The sequence below is a fragment of the Drosophila suzukii genome, chromosome 3, assembly GCF_043229965.1.
Source record: "Drosophila suzukii chromosome 3, CBGP_Dsuzu_IsoJpt1.0, whole genome shotgun sequence".
Classification (NCBI taxonomy): Eukaryota; Metazoa; Arthropoda; class Insecta; order Diptera; family Drosophilidae; genus Drosophila; species Drosophila suzukii.
This window is the reverse complement of record NC_092082.1, coordinates 83,689,421-83,711,436: the sequence shown is the minus strand read 5'-3', so window position 1 is coordinate 83,711,436 and position 22,016 is coordinate 83,689,421. Positions and strand designations below refer to the sequence as shown.

Here is a 22,016-nt window from a genome sequence, read left to right as displayed (position 1 = left end):
TGCATGCAGCTAAGCCACTTGACCGAATATTTGTAATGTTTTATTTGTTGTATTGATATTTGGGCGTTTATGTTGCTTTTGAATTTTACTTTCGTTTGGCGCGTAAACGCCACCGATTCCCAGGTTGTTTATGTTTATGAACGTTGCGCCACTCGCACGCCAACTCGTCCCCCTGGCCTGCTTCCAGTTCCAGCGAAGTCCCCTCCGAAATTCCCCCCGAAGTTGTTCACCTGTTCACCCGACTACTTCTGGTATTACGCAGACTGGGAGCTGGAGTTGTCTGGGATTGTCGGCGCTGCCTTGCCCCTTCATTGTCACGGGTGTTGTCCGGTTTTCTGTTTGTTCGTGCTCCAATGCCTCGGGCCACAGCGGCTGCTGCTGCCCCCACTAGCCCCCCTTTTCGGCGCCTGTCGCGTGCACTCTGGTTGCAAGTTTGTGTTACGCAGTCTCCCCAATTACCATTTGGCCTAGAGGTGGTCCAGAGACCAGATCGTGAGGGATCCAGTAAGATTTCTTGGCTTTAGTCCCCTAAAAATAAGTCGTGTCTCAAAAAAAGATTACAAATATATTTTAAACTTCAACAGATTTAATTCCAAAACCTTTTCCAACTTTTAGAAAATAGTAATCTTTTTTTAGAATTTCTGAAGATGTGAAACTTGGGAACAACGTATTTATTTAATATTCCATCTTTAAGATTACATTTAAATGAAGTTTATCTTGTTCTTAAATATTCAAGAACTTCGCGGGTATAAAATTTGAAGACTAATTTTTTAAAACTCAAATTCTTTCTTTCTTAGAAATTCCAAAAACCTGTGTCATCTCTAAAACGGAAGTCTATCTTGTTCTTAAATATTCAAGAATACAACCTGAAGTATTATTTCTTAAAATTCCAATTTCTTTCTTTGTTACAAATTCCAAAAAACCTGTGTCATCTCTAGCAATCATATGTCATCTGACAGTCACCTAATTGCCGCAGTTTACGAAAACATAAATATGCTAATTCAATGGTTATGCGATACATAATCTTTCACCCGCTAAGGTCGGCTCAACTTCAATGTTGCATGTTGCGACATCCACCGAACATCCCAAGTATCAGCCATGTTCATCTCATTTCTTTTGGCCAAAAAGTCGCGTGCGGAAACTACCAAAATAGCCGGGCCTTGCAATAGTTGGCCAGTATCTGGGGGATTGCGATATCTTTAATTGTAGCTGCTTCCTCACCGACTGGCCCATCAAAAAAAAATTAAATCCAGCAGAAATTGAACAGCTGTCGAACCGGCAAAAAGTTGTCCCACTCGTTGAAATTGCGCAACGTTCAGCTTGAAATACTAACAGGCATTTTATTTTCTTTAAACTTTAAGCGCCAAACAAACGAGTTTGATGTTCGCTATCGATTTGGTTTGTTTTCATTTCGCTTCATGTTTCATTGGCGTTTATTTTCACACTTGCTGGTGCATTCCTGGATATCTTTTTTTTGTGATAATACTGCCCGTCGGATGTCCAAGTGATGCAATCACCCCACTTCAGTGCTTTTTGCTACATTTTTTGCAATGTCATAAAAGTAAAGAAAACAAATAATTGCAGGGGCTTTCCCACTGCTGTCGGCTAATGTTGGCCCAACCGCAATCCGCACCTGGTCACGTGCAATTGGAGCCAAGAGTTCAATAGCTTCGATTGGGATTTTTAAATAGCCACCTTGGTAGGCAGATCACGCCTCTAATTTTATCGTTTTTTACTCTAATTTAGCGTGTATTTTGGTTGCAACCATTGGCATTGACCGATTAAAAGTTTGGCAAACCCTTAGCCAAAACAATTATTTATAGTATTTTTTAGTTAGTTCTTATGTATTTACTGATGATATATAACTTATGAAGTCATGATAGCCAATACTTTTATAAGGTGACTTGAAAATAAAAGTAGATGTAGATGTCAGGTAAAAAATATGATCACTCTTATAAAACCGTAAGTAAGCCCAGCTTAAAAGTAGACCCCAATTTCTTATAAAGCTTGAGCTCGGTCAAAAGCTTATAAACATGGAATACTGGTAAAATTGGATTTTTTATTTCTCTTTCCTAGTTTTTATACATTTTAGGACCCCGAAACACGTAATATATGTTGTAATACAATCTTTATTTAGCTTTGATATTTAAAGGTTCAGAGTTATAATAATACTATACTACTAAGTACGATTACAGCTAAATGTTCTATGAAAAGGGTGGGTGGGGAAGTGCGAAGTTCACATCGAATATTTAAGCTAGACGAACAAGAGTTATGATAAAGACCTAAATATAGCTACATTATAAACGAAGCGATAAACGATATCTGTACACACATATATAATAAACTTCAGGAAAAGGCACAAACATATAGAAGTAGATTTGTACAACGAGAATTGCTATTAGTTATTTACAAGATATAAAAACTATGGCCCATTCGGGCAGTTCTTAACCTAGAAACGCCCCGTTTGCGATTCGACTTTCAATTAAATTCAGCAATATCATAAAAGATTATTAAACATTTTTTAGGAAAATTAATTCTGAACTCTTATGATATAGGTAATTTTGATAAAAAATAGAATTGCAAACGGGACTGAATAGGACTAAAGGTAAATAGGTCTAAAGTCTTTTCAATGCCATGATTCCAACGCGGGCTTCCAGTTGGGGTGCAGTTGGTGAGGAGGAGGAGGGAGATCACATCACAGAGCCAGTGTCCAGTGTCCAGAGCCCCTGGATTGAACCTTACGAGGTGGCCATCAGCTTGGCCGCCTGGATGACGTTGTGCTGGTGATGATAGCCGGCCAGCTCACTGGCCGCTCCGCCCGCCATGGCCGCCGTGGAGGCAGCTCCTCCGAGTGCCCCGAAGGTGCCCCCAAAGTAGCAGTTGTTCACATAGTCATAGTTGGTGGCACTCGCCTCCGTTTTCACTCCATAGGCGGCGGCAGCTGCGGCTGCATGCAGATGATGATGTGCCGCCGCCGTCACATGATGACCATGGGATCCACCCAGGTGATGGTGATGCTGGTAGTGGGGCGATGGAGTGCCATTGCTCAAGGTGGGCGTCTCGGCACTGTGCGAGGTGTAGGCGGATGCACTGCCTCCGCCCGATGCACTGCCGGCGGGCGTGTAGAGCTCCGATCCTGTTGCTCCATGCAGCTGACGGGCACTCAACTGGGACTGGGCGGAGCTGGGGGTCATCCCGTGACCATGCTGCTGGTGCTGCTGCTGCGTCGTCGCCTGGCCGTAGAGGGGAAAGCATTGCTGGTGTGCCGCCTGCTGTTGCTGCTGCTGTTGTTGCTGCTGCTGTTGCTGTTGCTGCTGCTGCTGGGCGCTGTGGTGACCCATCAAGGTGCTGCTACTGCTGGAGCTGCTCTTCAGGTCCGCATGCAGCTTTCCAAGGCTATGGCGCTCCAGGCCAAGCGAGGGCTTGAGATCTGCAAAGGGAAGAAGGCGATGAGAGTCTTGGTTAATGAGACTAGACTTTACCACAAATGAACTAAGTGAATCATGTTAGCCACCACTTACCATGCTCTTCCTTGCACTCCTTGATTGCCTCCAAGGTGGATCCCGAACTGGACCCAGTGCCCGATCCTCCCGCGGAGCCACTACCCGTCTTTTTGGGCTTTCGCTTCCTCGTCTGGATGCCATCTTTCCGCATGGCAAGAGGTCGGTTCACGCCGTGCAACTTGTAGTACAGTCCGCAGGCATTGCACACGGGCTCCCCGTCGTTGTTCCGTCTCCAAAGTGTCGTGGTTCGAGTGCCGCAGTTGGTGCAGCACAGACCCATTCTTCTGGTGGCAGTCTAAAACAGCAAGAGATTCTGATTAGCAAGAAATTCTGGAGAGGATCAGGCGGGGGGGACTACTCACTGCACTCACCAGGCGCTTGCTGGGCTTGATCAGCGGCCGGTTCATTCCGTTCATCTTGTGGTAAAGCCCACAGGCGTTGCACAGGTAGTGTCCAGTTCCATCCCGTCGCCACAGGGGAGTCGATATGGCGCCACAGTTGACGCACTCGCGTCCCTCACCGAACTGAAAGTCCATGGCGCTCTCGTAGGGCGATGATCGCTGGAAGCCCGACGGATCGTAGGCACTTCGCCAGGAGCCCATCATCACGGCGGCATTGGGTGAATAAAACTGCGCCGGCAGCTGCGCATGCGCCGATCCAAAGCTGTCCGTTGTCCAGGCATTCTGGGCAGCAGCACTTCCGAAATGGGCGGCCACATGGTTGTACTGGCGATTGGAGGGCACGTAGACCGGAGCATTCACGGCCTGTTGGTGATAGCCTGACACTCCGACTCCCACTCCGGCACTGGCCGCACTCCCAGCGGCAGCCAAGTCCGTGTATGCCGCTACGGCACTACTGTGGTACATCTTTACGGCGGCGGCGTGGGAGGCTGAAGCGGATGAGGATGTGGATGAGGATCCGGATGCGGAGGCAAACGGCAGCGTCACGTTCTGATGGTCGCCGCTGAAGTGCGGATAGTCGCGGGTCGACAACTGATCCGACGTGGACTGTAAGTAGAGGAAAATATCTCATTAGTTAGAGGTTTAAGCAAATATCAAAAACAATATATAAATTAACATAGAACTTATGTGTTATAATTATTTTGTTACAATTTAATAGATAACTTATTCCTAAAAAAAATTAAAAATCCTACTAAAACATATAAAACGATCAAGATCTAACAAATTTTACAATAGCATTTTAAGATCCTTAAAAAAAAAACCTTATTATGCTTAAAATTTCATATAAATTCAAAACATCTTGTAAAAAAAGGTAATTACTTAAATTGTATTTAAATATTTAGGAGTTTTAAGTATTTATTCATGAGATTTAAGATCAAGTACGACGTACTTATTATTATTTGACATGGAAAACAAACCAATGATCAAGACCGTATTAGGTAAAATGTATTTCTAACTCAAAAGTATTGTAGGACCTGTCCCAGAGACCATTTGACATCCCATACCATCCCTTTAAGGTCCCTCTACCCAGCTTTCATTTCCATCTCTTTCATGCAGGGACTGCCATTGGACGCTCTGCCACTTGGGCAACTCCCCTTAAGTGGCAGCCATTTTGGATTCGATTCTTGCTGCAGCTCCTGCGTCTGCAGCTCTACCTCAGCACCCCTTCCCCGGCGGAACCCCCTCCTCCGGATCGGAACCCGTTTTCCCGGACTGCGCCCTTTCAGTTACCAACTCGAGTTAATGGCGCTCTCTGCATCTCGCATCTCGCACTGCTCGTGTATCTTGGCATCCGTGAGTTTGTGCATCTGTATCTTTGGCTTCGCAGCACTTATCTGGTGCGTAGGCACTTCGATTTTTGGGGGAAGGGGGAGCAGGCGGAGGGACAGGCCATAAAGTGTCATTTGCAGGCACTCGGTACTCAGTTTGAAATTATAAATTGGGGAGGTACATACGTATATATGTGATTCCATAAAGAAAAGATAAGGAAAGAAAAGTATATTCTAAGTTAAAGTGCTTAGTAGATATATATTCACATCTATTATAATGTAAATTTCATTTTCTAAGAGACAGCAAATCAATGATCAATATTCCCTTTTCATCTCTACAAGTTTTTTATTTCACAAAACATTTTCATTGTTCATTCAACATTTTTGCACCAAATGAGGGAAACATTTTCAAGTGGCGTTGGCTGTGTTTCTCCACATACACTTAAACTTTTATTCAGATTCAATAATTTTGTTGTATTCCTATTTCAGAAAAGTTCAACAGCCAAAGAAGCAACAACAACGAAACCCGACAGCGATCATCGAAATCTGTGCTTCACATCGGTTTCAATTAAGGCGCCAATTGCATATTTTTATTTATGCGGATATATTCGAATATATTTTTAAATTGCCTTTACAGTCAGCAACGAAAAGTAAAAAAAGAGGGGAAACATTTGACGTCTTTATCTTATCCCACAAATTTAATGCGATGATGTATGAAATTTTTAATTTTTCTCATTGCCGTTCGCCTCGAGGGGGCCGCAAATAAATTTAATTTGTAAACAGATGGCCACTTAAGGGGCGGGGGATTGGGAATGGCAAAGTTTGGGCAATATTCATGAAATTAAAAGATTTTAAATTGCAGTTCAATGTAATTGCAGGCGGTAGAGTTAATGGGGAAGAAAGTTATGGAAGGAATCATCCTATTGAAAAGCCGCCGGCAAGTAGAGAAATACATTGCATATATAAGCGTTAAATAATTCTTAAAATGTTATTTTATTAACAAATAAATATAATTAAATTTACTGAATGATGCTTGAATTGTGTTAAGCAGGTATTTTTTATTGGTCCCCTGAATGTAAGCGTGCATTATTTACTTTTTAAATGTTATTTTAAGAGCTTCAAATGAGCACTTTCGTATTCAGAAAGATAATTTACTGCAAAGTATTTTTAAGTAAAATATGGTTAAGCTTAAAAAATCAAAATTATAAATAAATATAAATAAAAATCAAATCGTTTTGGCCAGAGTTTAATTTAAATGACATTAACTTATGGGATAATCAATCAGACTGATCGAGTGCAACGTGACGTATGAGCAATAATATTTAAGACTCAACACGCAACTGTCAAAACAAATTAATTGTAAGAGGGGGAGGGGAACCTGATTTGGAGGGGGGGATAGCTGAAGATCAGTGCAACAATTTCGGCTGCAATTCCCCAAATTCCAGCCGACCATGTGAGCGGAGGCAATCAAAGAGTTGACCACGCGTGCATAATGACGTCGCTCCCCTCAGAAGATCACTCGATCAAAGGAGCGCCGAGTGCGAGATGCGATGGCGATGGCGATGGAGTTAAGGCCGGACTGGAAGTTGCTGGGCGAGATCAAAGGAGGCGGCGACCACACGAAAAATTGTCAACAAGCCGGGCAAAGGGCCCTCATCCTTTTTGGGACGAAAGAACCGTCCGAAGGGATCATGATTCATGACGTATGGCAAACCAATGTGCGACTAAGGGAGAGGTCTTGGCGCTTTGGCGCTTATTAAAAAGCGATCAGCAAAAGGGACAAGCCGCGAAATCCCCCGGAGAAGTCGAGGAATTCAAATTAACAGCCATAAAAAATCAATTTCATAAAAGGGCACTTAAAAATAATTCAGATATGTTTCAGAAAGGGAGTAAACTAGATATTTTTTAGGAAGATTATTTTTAAAAAATTTAGTTTTAATGAAAATTTTGATATATATTTTGGGTATAGACAAAATGATAATCAAAAGAGCTTAACTAAAAGTAACCTATACGAAAAAAAGCGTATGTTGCATATAGAGTTAAAAACATTAACAAGTTTTGTAAAGTATAAGGAGAAAAAAAAAGAATACCAAAATGTGTACCTATACCACATGTAACGTTTGTAATTGTATTAAAATAAATTAAGAATCATGTTTTACAGTGCGGAGAAGAAGGGTACCAAAAGATTATACCAAAACCTATACCTATACCAATTATAACGTTAATAATAAAATTAAAGCGAATAACGCGTCAAAATGTAGAAACCCAAAAATAATGTCATTAACAGTTTTCAACCTATTTCCAATTAATTTTTCACAGTGTACTTAAGAAAATAATCAAAAGAGGATACCGAACCTATACCTATACCAAGTATAACGTTAATAATTTGTCACCGCAAATGAAGGAACAAAAACAAACAGAGAAAACCACTTGAGCGGGAATGGCCGGGCAAAAACAAAAGGTTGAAGAGCCAGAAGCAGGATGAAAGGAGGATCCCGAGGAAGAGGAGGCGGGGGTTAGAGGATAAGTGGAGAACGAGGATGAGGATGAGCGGCGCTTTGAGTGTTTGCGTCTTGTTTTCATCCCGCTCTTAAGCTGGCGCTCTGCCGTCAAGTGGAGGATCCTGTTTTCCACTCTCCACTCCGCTCCACTCCTCCAACTCTCCACTTGAGCCTCCACCTCCACTTGACTCATTCATTCATTGATCTTCGCTATTCCAGGCTCTCTCAGCGCTTTCTCCTGCCCCTTTCTTTCCCCTCCCCTTCTCCTCCTGCTTTAAATTGGCTGCTTGTTTTAGTCTTGGATTTTGTTTTGGCCTAATCGCTAAGCCATTTAAGTATGCCGCCTGTCAATGCTAATTTTTTATGGTGGAAATCATTTTAATTTAACTAATAGATGCAAGGAGATTAAGGAGTTATTAAAATGGATGCGAAATTAATTAATCTGATTAGCTTTTTTTTGGTAAAAGATAAGTCGAGATAGTCGCATACTGAACTGGATAATCCAAGCTCCAAATGGTTATGAAATAAGGTTTATACTTAGTAATGTCGTAGCTTAAAGAACTATTAAAAAATATATCTTGGCTTAAGCTTATAATGAGTTTTCAACTATCAAATTCCATAGTGACCCAACAGAGACTTTGATAATCTATTAAATCGTGTCATCAGCACAATATCACATTAAAAAGTAGTTTCTTTATGATGGATATCTTTTGGTATCTCAAATTCAAGCTGGCAACCTGATATCTCAACCAAAAAAGAAGCTTTAGCACATGTTCGGTGACATATTTACGAGAAACGTGAAAAACGTGAGGTAAACTTACATCGCCATCACTCAGCAAGATGCCCATGATTTATGGCCGAATAATTCGCGATTCGCGGCTCGTTTTAGAATGATTAATGGGCCACGCACGCAGCTCAGTTCAGTTCAAGTTGAGGTTGAAACCGATTCGTATTCGGCTACCGATATGGATATATTCGATTCGATGCTATGGTTATTGATATGAACGGTGTCGTTGGGAAGTGTAAATAAATAATCGTATCACAAATGCATTCAGATTAATTGCAACAAGCTCCGAAATGTTTTATTGCACTTTTACACGAAGTATGTTTATTATTTATATGGCATTTTATGGGCCTTGTTGTAAGACATTTGATTAATGTGGCCTATAAAGCGATAAATTTCGTTTTAATCCATTTACGAGCACTTAACCGATTCCGGGGCTTTTGTTTTTGGCCTCTGTTTCTTTTATTTATTTATTTCTTTTTTGTTTTTGTTTTGGAGAGCGAGAGCACAACGATCCGACTTCCTTGAGGCGAGCAAACAAACTAAAAAACGCCTCGAAGTAAACAAAAACTTAATCCCAAATATCCAGATCCAGTTCCAGGCGTCGACGTCACCGCGGGCAGCGACTGCAACAGCGACGGCGGCAGAGGATCGGCAAGAAGTCAACGACAACAACATAAAAAGTCAATTTCATCAATGGGCACTCTCTCTCCTCCTCTCCTCTCCTCCGGTAATGTCACCCAATCTCCACAAGAGAGAGCGAGAGGCACACAGCTGACAGGTAAAAATTTGTAGGTGCATTTCCAGAGACTCCTACGTCGGCAGCGACGCCGGCAGAGGCGCTGACTCGAAAATTAGTCAATTTCATGTAAGTCTTGAAAAATGATGTGCCGCGCACTTGAGCCGGGAAATTGAAGCAGGTCCAAAAGGCATTTGAGGCCCGAAACGGTAGGCACTCTACCACTCGTCCTCTCTAATCCTCTTTTCTAGATCCTAACCCTGAACCCTATACCCAATTCCATTCCAAATCATGCACCGAAAGAAAATGTTTAGAGGTCTTTAGTTTCTTAACGAAGAACTTAAAATTTATATAGATTAATAAAAATATTTAAATACTATTCCATTTTCTATATTTCCAATGTAATCCTCAATCTTATAACCATTTATATTCCAAATCTTACACAAAAAGAAAAGATCTTCGAGATCTTGACTTTGATAATCAAATACCAGAAACATAATTTTAAGTTAGAAACTAAAAAGATTTTTAAATATATGTTATTATAAAATTTTGTTTTCTATCAAATCAACACCATTATTTTTAGTGTGACTCTTTGTCAATATCCACTTGAAACTGATATTATTATACCCGTTACTCGTAGAGTAAAAGGGTATACTAGATTCGTCGGAAAGTATGTAACAGGCAGAAGGAAGCGTTTCCGACCCCATAAAGTATATATATTCTTGATCAGGATCACTAGCCGAGTCGATCTAGCCATGTCCGTCTGTCCGTCTGTCCGTCTGTCCGTCTGTCCGTCTGTCCGTCTGTCCGTCTGTCCGTCTGTCCGTCTGTCCGTCTGTCCGTCTGTCCGTATGAACGCTGAGATCTCGGAAACTATGAGAGTTACAATACTGGGATTAGGCACGCAGATTCCTGAGATTCCTGCGCAGCGCAAGTTTGTTTCAGTAGAGTGCCACGCCCACTCTAACGCCCACAAACCGCCCAAAACTGTAACTCCTACAGTTTTGATGCTAGATAAAAAATTTTAACTGAAATGTATTGTTCTCATCAATACCTATCGATTGACCTAAAAAAAAGTTTGCCACGCCCACTTTAACGCCCACAAACCGCGAAAACCTGTGACGCCAACAATTTTCATGCTAGATAAAAAATTTTAACTGAAATGTATTGGTCTCGTCGATACCTATCGATTGATCCAAAAAAAAATTTGCCACTCCCACTCTAACGCCCATAACGCTTAAATCTGTATTCCGCCGGTAGGTGGCGCATTTTAATCTCGCTTTGCTGCTTGCATATCTCCATATAGCTGAGTAACGGGTATCTGATAGTCGAGGTACTCGACTATAGCGTTCTTCCTTGTTTTTCTTGTGTGTATAACCATCAGAAACCGAGGCGATATTGTGGGCACTGAAGGCCCGGCCCATTGTCAGCAGCTCATTAAATTGCCTGGGCGTGTGTCTGTCCCCGAAAAGGATCACAGGATCTCGACAGGCTCGAATTAATTGATGTTTATATAGCTCCTAATGTCAGGCGATTAATTCAGATGACTCAAATTGCAACTAAGGCAGGGGAATTACAAGTAATTCGTTGGAAAGAAGAATAAGGGTTCGAGATTCTTATGACCACAAGTAATTTAATAGGGTTAATCTTTCAGATAAGTGCGTGAAAAGAAAATAATATATTATATTCAGAGAATATAATTTGGTTTTGAATAGTAAAATTTAGAACTTTAAGGACATTTTTCGTTTTTGAGTTAAGCTTGTCAGGTCCCAGACCATTAAGTTCCTAATTCGGAACCGCAGCCTGACCGGCCACAAATCACTGGCCAAGAAACCGGAGACCCCAGGAGAAGTCATTAATCAAGCAATTTGCCTTAGTTTCTGGCAATCGGCCAAAACAAGAAAAGGTTCTCGGGGTGCAAAAGAGAGGGCCAGATTCGCTCCATTAAAATGCAAAGCAAAAGTGGCTGAGCAAAAAAAAAATAAGAAGGAAAGTCAGTCAAAAAACCCCGTCCAAGGTGAGGTACGAAAGATGTCAAAACAAAAACCGCAGGGTCGGGATGAGATGGGGTTTACGGAGGAGCGAACGGAGCGATCGGAGCGCATATTTCAATCCGCGCTGACACATCCTGCTGCGCTAATGGACCTTAATTTGTGAACAGCTTTATATATCATGCGCCAGACCGTTAATGTGATCATCCACACGATCTGGCCGCGACTTCAAGTTGAAGGCGGAGCTGGCGATAAAGTTTTTATGGAGCTTATCGTTCGAATGCGCGGAATGGAATGGAACTGGCACGCGCTTTCCTGGAAATGGAAATGGGAACTGCCGAAGGAGAAAGAAAATGCTCCTCTGGAGAAAGTACCAGAGGGGAGAACCATATTCTCAGGCCCATTGAACTCTTGATAACGTGCAGACAAATGATAATTGCCCTGGCTCCACTCTAATCCTTCTCTAGCCCAAAAAAAAAGAAAACCTTCAAATGATTTTCGTGGTCGGGGAAATGTCGCCAGAATTTTCAAAGTGGCGTCACCGCTTATCCGCCCCGGGTCCAACCCCTTTCTTCGGCTTTCTCCCACCCCATCTCTGGGGAACCCAGTGAAGTCTTACTCTCGGGTACTTTGCATCTCGATGATCACAATTCCCATTGATCGTCATCGTCATCGCCATCATCGCCGTCTTTTTCCCTCGCTCGCTTGGTATAGGGTTCTCCTCTCCTCTCGGCAAAGATGAAAGCGATCTTTATTGGTTTTTGTAGTGATTTTAAGTGGATTTGTGGTTCGATTCTTAATGCCGAAGTGCGCCAGGCCAGCCTCAGATTCAAAGATCCAAAAGAATCAGAGATTCAACCTCAACCTCCGCGGCAGCGTCTGCGGCTGCGATGTCTCTGCGGTTATATCGTTTTTATTCAAATTTGTATGTTTATTTCTTTCTTAATGCGTAATTATGAGAATCTTCCAGCTGTCGTCCGCCAGACGAAGACATACTTGGCCCACGGCCGTTGAGTGTTTTAGGCAGTTTGAGGCTTGTAATTATGGTCTTTGGTTCGTCTTTAATGTCGCAAATGCATCTAGTCAAATGAAGGGGGAGCGGTTCAGATGGGCATGGGTTCTTTAATGGCATTTCCATCACAGGTTGAAAAAAGCAAGTGCGGGTTTTGGGAAGATATTTATCGTTCTTTACTGAGTAGAAAGCGTTTTATGAATATTTGCAATCAATTGCATTATCAGTATGACACCTAGATAAAAGGTAAATTTCAGTTAAATTTAAAATTAATGTTTAAAATGTAGATGTACTGGTATACGGCATCCTTATTCTATTTTTGATTTGACTATAAAAACAAAAAAGTTTGATTTAGTGGTAAACTCCTATTACATATTCTTATTTTTCCCTTGAAATATAGATGGCTTTAAAGCTAGTTATCAACGCCTTCTTATCGCAAAAAACATTGTGCATTACAAATGAAAATGGGCTTGTATTTATTGCTCGAAAAGTTTTCAACCCAAATGGCTTAGTTATTTTTCTAGCGCCGCAATAGTTCCGATTTGCTTTCGTTATCGCAGTGCCATTAGGGGTTCCCTTTAAACAACCGCTGCAGTTATCCATCAAAGTAACTCCCCGAGCTCCACTTTTCATGGACCAACCTCACTTGCCCCCTTCCCCATACCTCCCCCCCGCCCGCACTCAATTCAAGGAGGCACTTGACATGGCAACTAAAACGCAATTGAAGTGCGACGACTACTTACAAATTCCTGAACAACAAAAAAACCGGAGAACTAGCGAAGAACTCAATTTGAATATGGAAAGATAAGTGAGGACCCCCTCCCCCTGCCCCCGCACTGATGATTGTTCCAATCGCTGATTTTGAGTGTGTGTCAGTCTATAAACATCGCCGCGGATACAGGCATTATAAGCATTAATGCTTATCAACTTGGCTTCGGCAGGGAACTGATGGCGGAAATGGTGACTTATTGCAACTTTTCCACTGATAATATTTCATTCGCTTGTGCATTTTGTTTTATAATTAATTACCAGGCTGATATGGGTATCTATGCTCAGTGGGCCCACTCCTATGCAGGCCCTTTTATTTATTTTAGTTCTTTTTTGGGGGGCCACAGGGCGTGTGAATACGAAAGACTCAAGCAACGAACTCGAAATCGGGTGTCCTTTGCGGTAAGCATAGATGGCGTCTAAATTAAGCCTGTCCCCAGGTGCTTTTGATCTCTGCCGATACCACGATACCAGGTAGGTGTCCCCCGTTCCTCTCTGCCCAACTATCATTTTTAAACATTGAAAAAAATTGGTCGATCTTATAACGGACTGTTATAACCAAGTGAACTATAAATCTATTAACAAAATGTATGGCTTAGTATTCTTTTAGTATTAACCTGTTTATTTATAATATTGTTTTAAGATTAATTAATTAATCTAATTGTTCATATTTATTTATGGATACAAATGATAAGTAAACTTAAGAAGTTATTATCTTTAGGAATCGTATTATATTGAAAATACATTAGTTAAAAATGTATTATTAGATTAAGCTTCGTTCTTCTTATGATTTTATAAAAACATGTGTTTATAATCAAAGAAAACTGTAAATAGATGGCTCAAAAAATGATTGAAATATAATATCTATATAATATCAATATATAATGATGATTTTTGTTGGTCATATATGAGCATATTCTTTCTGTGTAGCCGCAGTGACAAGTTTTCGGCACGCGGGCCGACAGATTCCCGGGGAATGTGCCTCGAATGTGTCTCTCGATCGGGCCCCCATATCATACCATCCCATCCCGTCGGCCCCTGACCAAAGCTTTTAAGTGTCTTGGCGTCGGCGCGGCTTATGTCTTCTCTTCTCGCTCCCTCTTGGGTGACATTTACATTTGTGAGATCAGAGAGAAACACAGAGAAAAAGAGAGATAGAGATAGAGAGAGAGGGAACCCGGGGAATTAATTACTGTGGAAAAGTCAAGATTTAATCGGCGCTCTTGACTGTGAAAAGATGTCGACTAATTTTTTAATTAATTAATTGTGGCCACCTAATGACGGAAAAGGAAAATGTGTTCGAAAGTTTTTTTTATTGCCATTTGGCGCCGTCCCAAAATGAACTTTGAGCCTGAGAATTATCGAGATAAGGTTCAACTGCACCCTAAATCGAAATCAGTTTCTTCGTTGCGGCTTTCTGTGCACCACAGCTTCCCCCAAAGACCCGGCGATAAGTTCGGAGATTATGTGCCTCCCTCGCGAAGGTTCCACCAGGCCCCGATTGAATAAATCCGCCCCGATAGCGGTATCGCCATGAATAAGGCAAGCTTATCGGGCTGACTCTTTGTATCCAGGCTAAAAACTATACCATATATGATTTATGTGTAAATGTGATAGGAATTTAATCTTGCGCCACTGGTAAACAAAGTTTTGCGGATAAGAATTGGAAAAACCAGTAAACGCCTGTTTTGAATCAAATGTTTAAAGGAAGGAATAATTATGATTTATGTTGAATTCATTTATCATAAGCTCATAATTCACAATTAAACGAAAATGTACTATTCGCTACCGTATTTCAATGGAATAAAGAAACAAATATGTTGTTTTAAATTCTTTTAGCTGTTAGTCAGTATAGTATTTTTTGAATACCTTTAAAATATAGCACTTATTCCATAACCCACACAGCAAGCCACTCAGACTGCTGACGCCAAGTTCCCGGCTACCGAGAAGTGCCAGGACCTCGCCAGGATCTCCTATCTACTCTACCAGGTCCTTGGCTAACACGCAATTAGCCGCCGTCTCGCAGGGCACGACAGGACTTCCAGGACGATGGGTCAATGGGTCTCCAGACCATACAAGACCAGAGCTAGAGCTGTACTTCCTATTGGGCCCCGTTTTTTTGGCCCGTTCTGTTGACCTGCTTGAGGTACTAAAGTGCAGCCAGGGGCATTTATCATGGCCTGCCAGTTGTTTCTGCCGCCGATACACTTTCCACTTGCGTGCTGCATTTTGAGCCGAGCTCTACCTGAATGAATATGGTTATGGACATGGCTAACAGTCGGGTTCAGTTCGGTCGACTTGGGATTGTGTAGGTTGGTTGGTGGTCAGCTTGGCGAGCGAGTGTTGAAATTGCATAATTAGGTTGGGTTGTTGCAGTTTGCATTTGCCGTCGAGTGTGTCTGGGGGTTGTTTGAACAGAGTTGCCAGGGTTCTTTAAAAATTACATTTTAAAAATCTACACATCTAAGCTTTTAAGATTCTTTGTCTCTAAAATCATTATTGCAAACTAATTACCTGTTTTATTGGTTGTAAAGTGACTAATACAGTTACTAATTAGTTCTTGTAATTATTATTTTTATCAATTTTATAGAATATTTTACAATAATGGACTTAAGGCCTGATGAAGAACATTTTTAAGTACTTAAGAACCATGGTATTTTTAAAAATCTTATAAAAACCAATACCTTATTAACTATAATGGATGTTTTACTGATATATCTCACTGTATTACGAATCGAATCTATAATCCCCTTGGTAACCTGGCAACCCTATCTCCCGATGACCTTTGCTTTGGCCTCGCTAAACATTTTTGGTTTAAGATTTATGATGCAATTTCCCAAATATTCTCTTGGCCCAAAACTGGAGACAAAGTCAGAGCCATTTAACTAGTTTTGTTTTGCCTTCCTTCTGATGTTTGAAGCCAATTTCAGTTTTATGGCCTTTACTGGTCTCATAAAAGTGTCATAAATTAAAAGGCGCTTAAACACGCACACAGATCCATCCACGAACCCAAACCCAAGCCCAAACCCTCTTAGATGGAGGGATCATGTAACCTGTGCCACTGGTCACACGCAGCGCTTTTGACTCATGACCTCCTCGGAGGGCAGGAAGGGCAAAGGCTATGGCAAAGGTTTGGCCTGTTTTTATGGCCCCGGAGGAATTGGCCTTACTGTTTTCCACCTAATGATTTTATGGCACTTTTTGCAATATTTTCCTGCACTCGAGAATCTGCCGTCATGTTGTGTCATTGTCAACACGGTCGGGCTCTATGGGATTCTATTCTCTAGCCACTCGGCTGTCTGGGTCATCCATTCTGTTGTCCTGTAAGTGGTGGCGCCAGCAGTTAATTGCTTTATGGAATGGCACTTGTTAGTACCTGATCAAGGAAGTGAAAGTGAAGCCAAAGGGTTGCAATGGCATACGTTGCTAATTGGCCTGGTCAAGGATAAATATGGAAATGATAGAAGAAGGAGTTGCCAATTCGATGGGGTGTCCAAGGCACTGCGTGTGGAGTATATTTTTTTTAGTTCAAGGTCTTTCTTATAGAGCGATAAGTTTATCAGCCATACCAAAGCGTGCCTATTTTCATTAAGATAAATCTATGAAATGTATTTTTTCTTGGAATTGAAAATACATTTAAAATTCTATAGCTTAAGTTCCTCCAAAACGTTCTAGAAATATCTTTTTATATCTTCTAAAAAAATATTGATTTCTTACCTAACTGTTTATATTTGTACTCATGGTAAAAGAAAACTTTCCCATCTAATAATGAAATGATACATTTACCACAGCTTGTTAGGAGGCGATAAAAGCACTTTGAAAGCAATCAAAATCGAGATAAAGCCACTTTTAGACGCCTAATTGTTTAATTTCTTTAGGAAAACCCCCAGCACACCCGCTTTTACTATCACCTGCTTACACCTAGCTCTAATTTATGTGCATTACCAAAGAGTTTTGGCCATGTTCCGAGCAGCGACGAGACCCTAATGAATAGTGATACCAGCTAATGTTAATGTTAATTCGAATGTTAATGACTGCCGACCGTTTCTTCTTAGCAAGTTTTGCTCTGGAGTCTTTTGTTTGGGGTTGGCCCGAGTCGGCAAATTTATGTATCTGCAGTGCAATTGTGCGAGTAATTATGCCAACTACTGGGTGTTGAAAAATGCATGAAACAAGTTCAGTTTTCAGCTTTTAGCAGTCAGCAGTCAGCTGCTCCCATCAATTATAGCCAGTCAAATGGAAGCTTGAGAGATTTTTGACACTTGGTCTTTCAACGGGGAGCTAATCGAAACAAAACTGCGCTCATGTCGAACTGCCAATGGACGCCAGGTTCATATCAGAACCCCCAAAGCCCTGGTACTACCCCTTTTCTTTGCTCTTTGACAGCTTCAAAGTTGATTGGGAATTTATGGCTTTTCTTGCTATATTTTATGGCAGTTAATGCCTGAATATAAAACTCAAGCGCATAAATTACAATTCAATTAAAAATATTGAACAATACCAATTTGATATACGTTCTGCCGCTAATGGTACGATCTCGAAAATCAAAAATGATTTAGTTGCCCATTTTGTTTGCATCTTTCTTATGACCCTTTCACCCTTTTGGCCTCTGGGTATCTACAATTGCTAATCTTAAACAGTAAATGCTTTTCATTGAGGTTATCGAAACGAGTTTATTTATTTAGATCGGTATCTTTACGTGGTTTTTACATGTTCAACATTAGTCCCATGCTAATTTCATTGTTGATCCATAAAGATTGCGTTGTGGCCGAGCTTTTGCTTAGCTAATTGATACAACAGATCATATTGTTTATGTCTAATTTAAGCTGTAACTGTTCTCACACTAAGTTGCAGTTCGCCAATCATTGGAATCGATCATTGAATGGCATTTAACATCGCTCTAATGAGTTGCCACTGGAGTTGGGAACCAGTTTGTTAATTTTTTGATCTTCATGAAAAGGGGAGGAAAAAATAAAGTAATTTTTGGGTATACTTAAAAGAGGGAATACATAGTGGATCTATTATATCGAATTTGAGAAGCTTAGAGATCGATTTAGTTTTGTTTTGTTTGAAAGGTATTATAATAAGAGCGATGAGATGGTTTAATATAGATCAAGTATTCCTTTCTTTAAAAATGATGTCTTGAATTTGAATTTTAAGATGAATTAATTTAAGCTTAAAGCCTTTTAAACATATTTAAACTTACTTAGTTTGGGACCAACAGCGAATATCTGTATTTTTCCCTCCGTTTGATGTCTCGGCGATTCTCCAATTGCTTTGCTTGATTTATGCTAATCAAGATTCGTATGCCAATTGGCAGTTATGGCACTTAATGGCCTTTTTGTTGGGCGTTTAAACAGAAATGTAAACTGCTTTTAAATCGCATTTATTGTTTTCACAGCGAACGTTTTGTGGGTCTTTGTTTTGATTTGATTTTGAATGGTGGTGTCTACTGTCTAAAAAAAAGCGCCACAAATCACACGAAATTCACAGACAACCGATGGATGCGGCGAACACAGCACTCACAGATACACTTTAGCATGGTCAGCTAACCAGCTATTTAGCTGGAGATTAGAGATTAGAGATTCGAGATGATGGCCAATGGAACGGCAGATGCGAGAACCGAAACTCGTTTAATTAATCAAAAATGCGGCTATTAAAACTGTGAGTTTTCCAGTTTTCGAAACGATTGATGGATGTTTGCTGTTTTCGATTATAATATTGTAGATCACTTTTGGCGACGGCAATTCGCGTTTCGCTCGCTTCATTCGCTGCGTTTCGCGTGTCGCGCATAAACGTTCGGAATCCAACTGAAGGCGAGGAATTTCAAATTCGACGGCGACTCCTTGCGAGCGCGTTCTGATTGGAATGGGGAAGCTCACGCTGCGCATGCATACAAACGCACACAAACAAGATGGAGTGAGCGCGTTTCTTTTGGGCTTCCGGTTGGACGTGCGATGAGAGAGCAACTGACTGCCGACGAATTTTCTCTCTCTCGCGGGCAAACAAACGGGTTTCCTATACACACACACAAAGTCACACACTCGCTATCGATATAAAAGTGGGTGTTGCCCTGCCATTGCGCTCTCTCCTTCTCCTTCACACTTTTGCCCATTTGCAGCAACCCATCTCGCTTGCTCGCTCACTTACTTAATCGAAATGTGGCCATATTAAAAAGTTAGCTTGATTTGCTGTTTAGATATTGGTGTTTTCCTGCGAGAGCGAGAGGGAGAGAGAGAGAGAGAGAGTGGGGACTGCTCTCTAGGGACAGCCCACTTTGCACTGGCCAACGCGGCGTATGCGCAATATCGCTCCCCTTCGCCATTTAAAGCCCATTATGTGCACTAATAAACGAAATAAATTACAAATATCAAAGCTCCTTACTTTTTCCGCAGGTAAAATCCAAACTTTATGTGCTCTTTAATTGGCACCTTCATAACTCTTCTCCCATCGCAATTAATGGCCATGTAATATACACTTACTTTTGTATCGTATCGTATGTACTTACACACTGGCCTGCAATTTATAGTTTCAACGCCCACTTGTGATTTATTTATCTGATAATGTCTTCATTAAGCTGATGCCATTTACATACATTCAATCGCTACGAACCTTAGAGGTGAGAATAAACAAATTCTTTTTGATTTACAAATTAGTTGTGCCATTCATTTGTCATAATGCAGATAAGGCAATCAGTTAATGCTAGTTTCGATGCATAAATTTTAATTACTGGCGCAGCAAAAAGTTTTCAATGAGAAAATTATTCGGTTGCTCTCAAGACATGGTTATGTAATTGCGGTTAGTTCAGAATCTGCGGTTAGCATTTAAAACTAAAATATAATAGCACGTTCGCATTTTTGAAAATATTCGCAATCAATCGAAATATTTTTAACTTTTTGATTTACTTATACATTTTCCAGCAGCCTGTATATTTTTAGGATCAATATTAAACGTCAGAACAGACCTATCCTTAACCTACGGTTAACTTATATTCAATTTACAAGCTACTTAGGTTTTTTATGATAATGAGGACTTGAAAAATATCGAGTGTAAAATGTAAGTTACCTCTTTTTTATTGATCGGTGGTCTTAAATTTTGAAAAATCGAATAAGCTGACGCATTATCCGGCTGTTCTTTAAGGAACTCGTAATCTTTGATAGAACGTTTTGTGTCATGCACTTCTCGGGATTTCATATAGGCGATGACTAATCTGGCGAGATAAAATGGACACTTGTCCACGCAATTATATAGTCATAAGCAATACGGAATCTGTTTTTGTAAGCTGAGAAGATTGTCACGCCATGACACATTTCCCAAAAAGAAAAAACAAAGACCCAAAAAAAAAGTGTGATCTGTCTTCTTACGCACGATGGAACTTCCTCTTTTTTTTTTACTAATTACTCGTCAGCACTAAAATATTGCCATTTTCAATTGGAATTTCAGGCGGCGACAGCTTGATAAGTCTCGCGTTTCCCATTTTCGTGCACAAGTCTGGCCAAAGCCTAATGTTCAATTACCACAAATTAAATTTATTAAATGGCGAGCGGGCCAGCAGACGATAAAGTTCAATTATTTATAGGAACTGCCAAAATACGAGCAGGCCAAATCATAAAGAAAAAGCAGGCACGAGCACGAAATGCGTTTGCCTCTACCAGTTTTTCACAGTCAGGGGAAAAGGCAAGGGAAATGGAAAAGCGAGCTGCAAATGAATTGGACCTGAAACGCATGTGCACAAAGAGAAAAGACTTAGGAAATCTATATATTTACTTGAATGCTTAAATCTTTTGGGTACTGATTTACTTATTAATATACAAAAATTAACTAAGAAAGATGTGATTTTTCAATTTTAGAAAGAATTTTCTTTTAATAATATACCTTTTTTGAAAAAGTTTTTAATTATACAAATTGTTAAAAGAAGCAAGAAGGCAACGATTTTGCCTCCAAGTTTTGAAAATTCACGGCGAATACTTTTTTGAGTGTTTCTTATTTCTTAATTAGCTTAAAAATGTTACTATGCCGTTTTTTCTCTGTGTGTAGCTGGGCTATACCCGTACGGACTTTTGCGGCACGGACATGAAGCGCCGCAAACATGCAACAAAATTTATGCGAAGCTTTAATGAAAGCCAGACGGAAAGGGGGAGTTGGGTGGTATAAGGGGGACTTTGGTAACAACAGGAGATACAAGCCAACACTATACAGCACAACAACACTCCCAGAGGCATTGGAACTGACCAATCGCAGAGCTGCTGCCACAACGCTGACTCCACCTCAAAATGGGGACCCAGCATTGTGTGGCACTTTGAAACGGGTTTCCCAGTTGCAAGTTGCCTGCAGCGGCGTCCTGCTGATTTCCAGACCTGATAGCCAACCTAGCCACCTAGCCACATAGCCACCGCGACAACCATGACAACCGAGAGCCCCGCTCCTGCCCAGCTGGGGGCCAGGCCCCGCGTCTGGCTTCGATTGTGGCTCTGATTCCGATTCCGAATACGATTCCGGGGTGTGGCGAGTGGCGGTTGTGGGCTGGGGCAGAAGCCACCGCCACCAGTTCGTCGCAGCAGGGTCAAAAGTGGTAGAATTTGTAATGGTGGCCAGGGTAGAACTGCAGGCCTCCAGCAGAGGCGGCTTAAAGGGGGGTTACTACATCAAGGGGCTATGAATTCGTTTTATAATAGTTTTGATCCAAGCTTCAGAAATACACTCCGAGTTCAAAAGCAATTGTAAATTTAAAGTATGTTTATGATAAATGTATAAATGGGATGAATGCAATCATTAGGAGGAAAAAAATATGATGTTCTCGAAAAAAAAAACAAAAAAATCTTTTTTTTAGGAAATAGTGGCCTAAACACGGTTCATAAGTTCATAAATATATATGAATTTTCTAAAATAAAAATTTTTAAAATTTAAAATAAAATAAAATTTAAAATGATGATCTAAGTATTGATTCAAGTACGCAGGAAGAAGAATTCCTGGTTTTTAATGTAATCTA

The 22,016-nt window shown here is 40.9% G+C and overlaps 1 protein-coding gene across 3 annotated transcripts; it reads right to left on the bottom strand.

The window, feature by feature from the left end:
- Window positions 1-2,111: 2,111 nt before the first annotated feature.
- On the bottom strand, window positions 2,112-18,946 carry pnr (pannier). Of its 3 annotated transcripts, none has more exons than XM_036817520.3 (4): window positions 18,234-18,946; window positions 3,866-4,510; window positions 3,522-3,798; window positions 2,112-3,430 (listed from the first exon to the last, which is right to left on the bottom strand). In XM_036817520.3, the coding sequence occupies exons 2-4, from the start codon at window positions 4,367-4,369 to the stop codon at window positions 2,739-2,741; spliced, it is 1,473 nt and encodes a 490-aa protein (XP_036673415.2). In that variant the 5' UTR covers window positions 4,370-4,510; window positions 18,234-18,946; the 3' UTR covers window positions 2,112-2,738. The 3 variants fall into 3 exon arrangements, with proteins under 3 accessions (XP_036673415.2, XP_016936193.3, XP_016936192.3); XM_017080704.4 differs by lacking the exon at window positions 18,234-18,946 and adding an exon at window positions 8,555-8,984 and having other exon boundaries at window positions 3,875-4,510; XM_017080703.4 differs by lacking the exon at window positions 18,234-18,946 and adding an exon at window positions 8,555-8,979.
- Window positions 18,947-22,016: the final 3,070 nt, after the last annotated feature.

What these genes read in the sequence shown, in the direction of transcription:
- pnr (XM_017080703.4), bottom strand. Translation starts at nt 8,581, where the DNA reads ATGGGCATCTTGCTGAGTGATGGCGAT. An exon ending in TCTTGCTGAGTGATGGCGAT is followed by an intron (nt 4,511 to 8,554) that starts GTAAGTTTACCT and finishes CTCTACTTACAG; the next exon opens with TCCACGTCGGATCAGTTGTC. An exon ending in GCAAGCGCCTGGTGAGTGCA is followed by an intron (nt 3,799 to 3,865) that starts GTGAGTAGTCCC and finishes TTGCTGTTTTAG; the next exon opens with ACTGCCACCAGAAGAATGGG.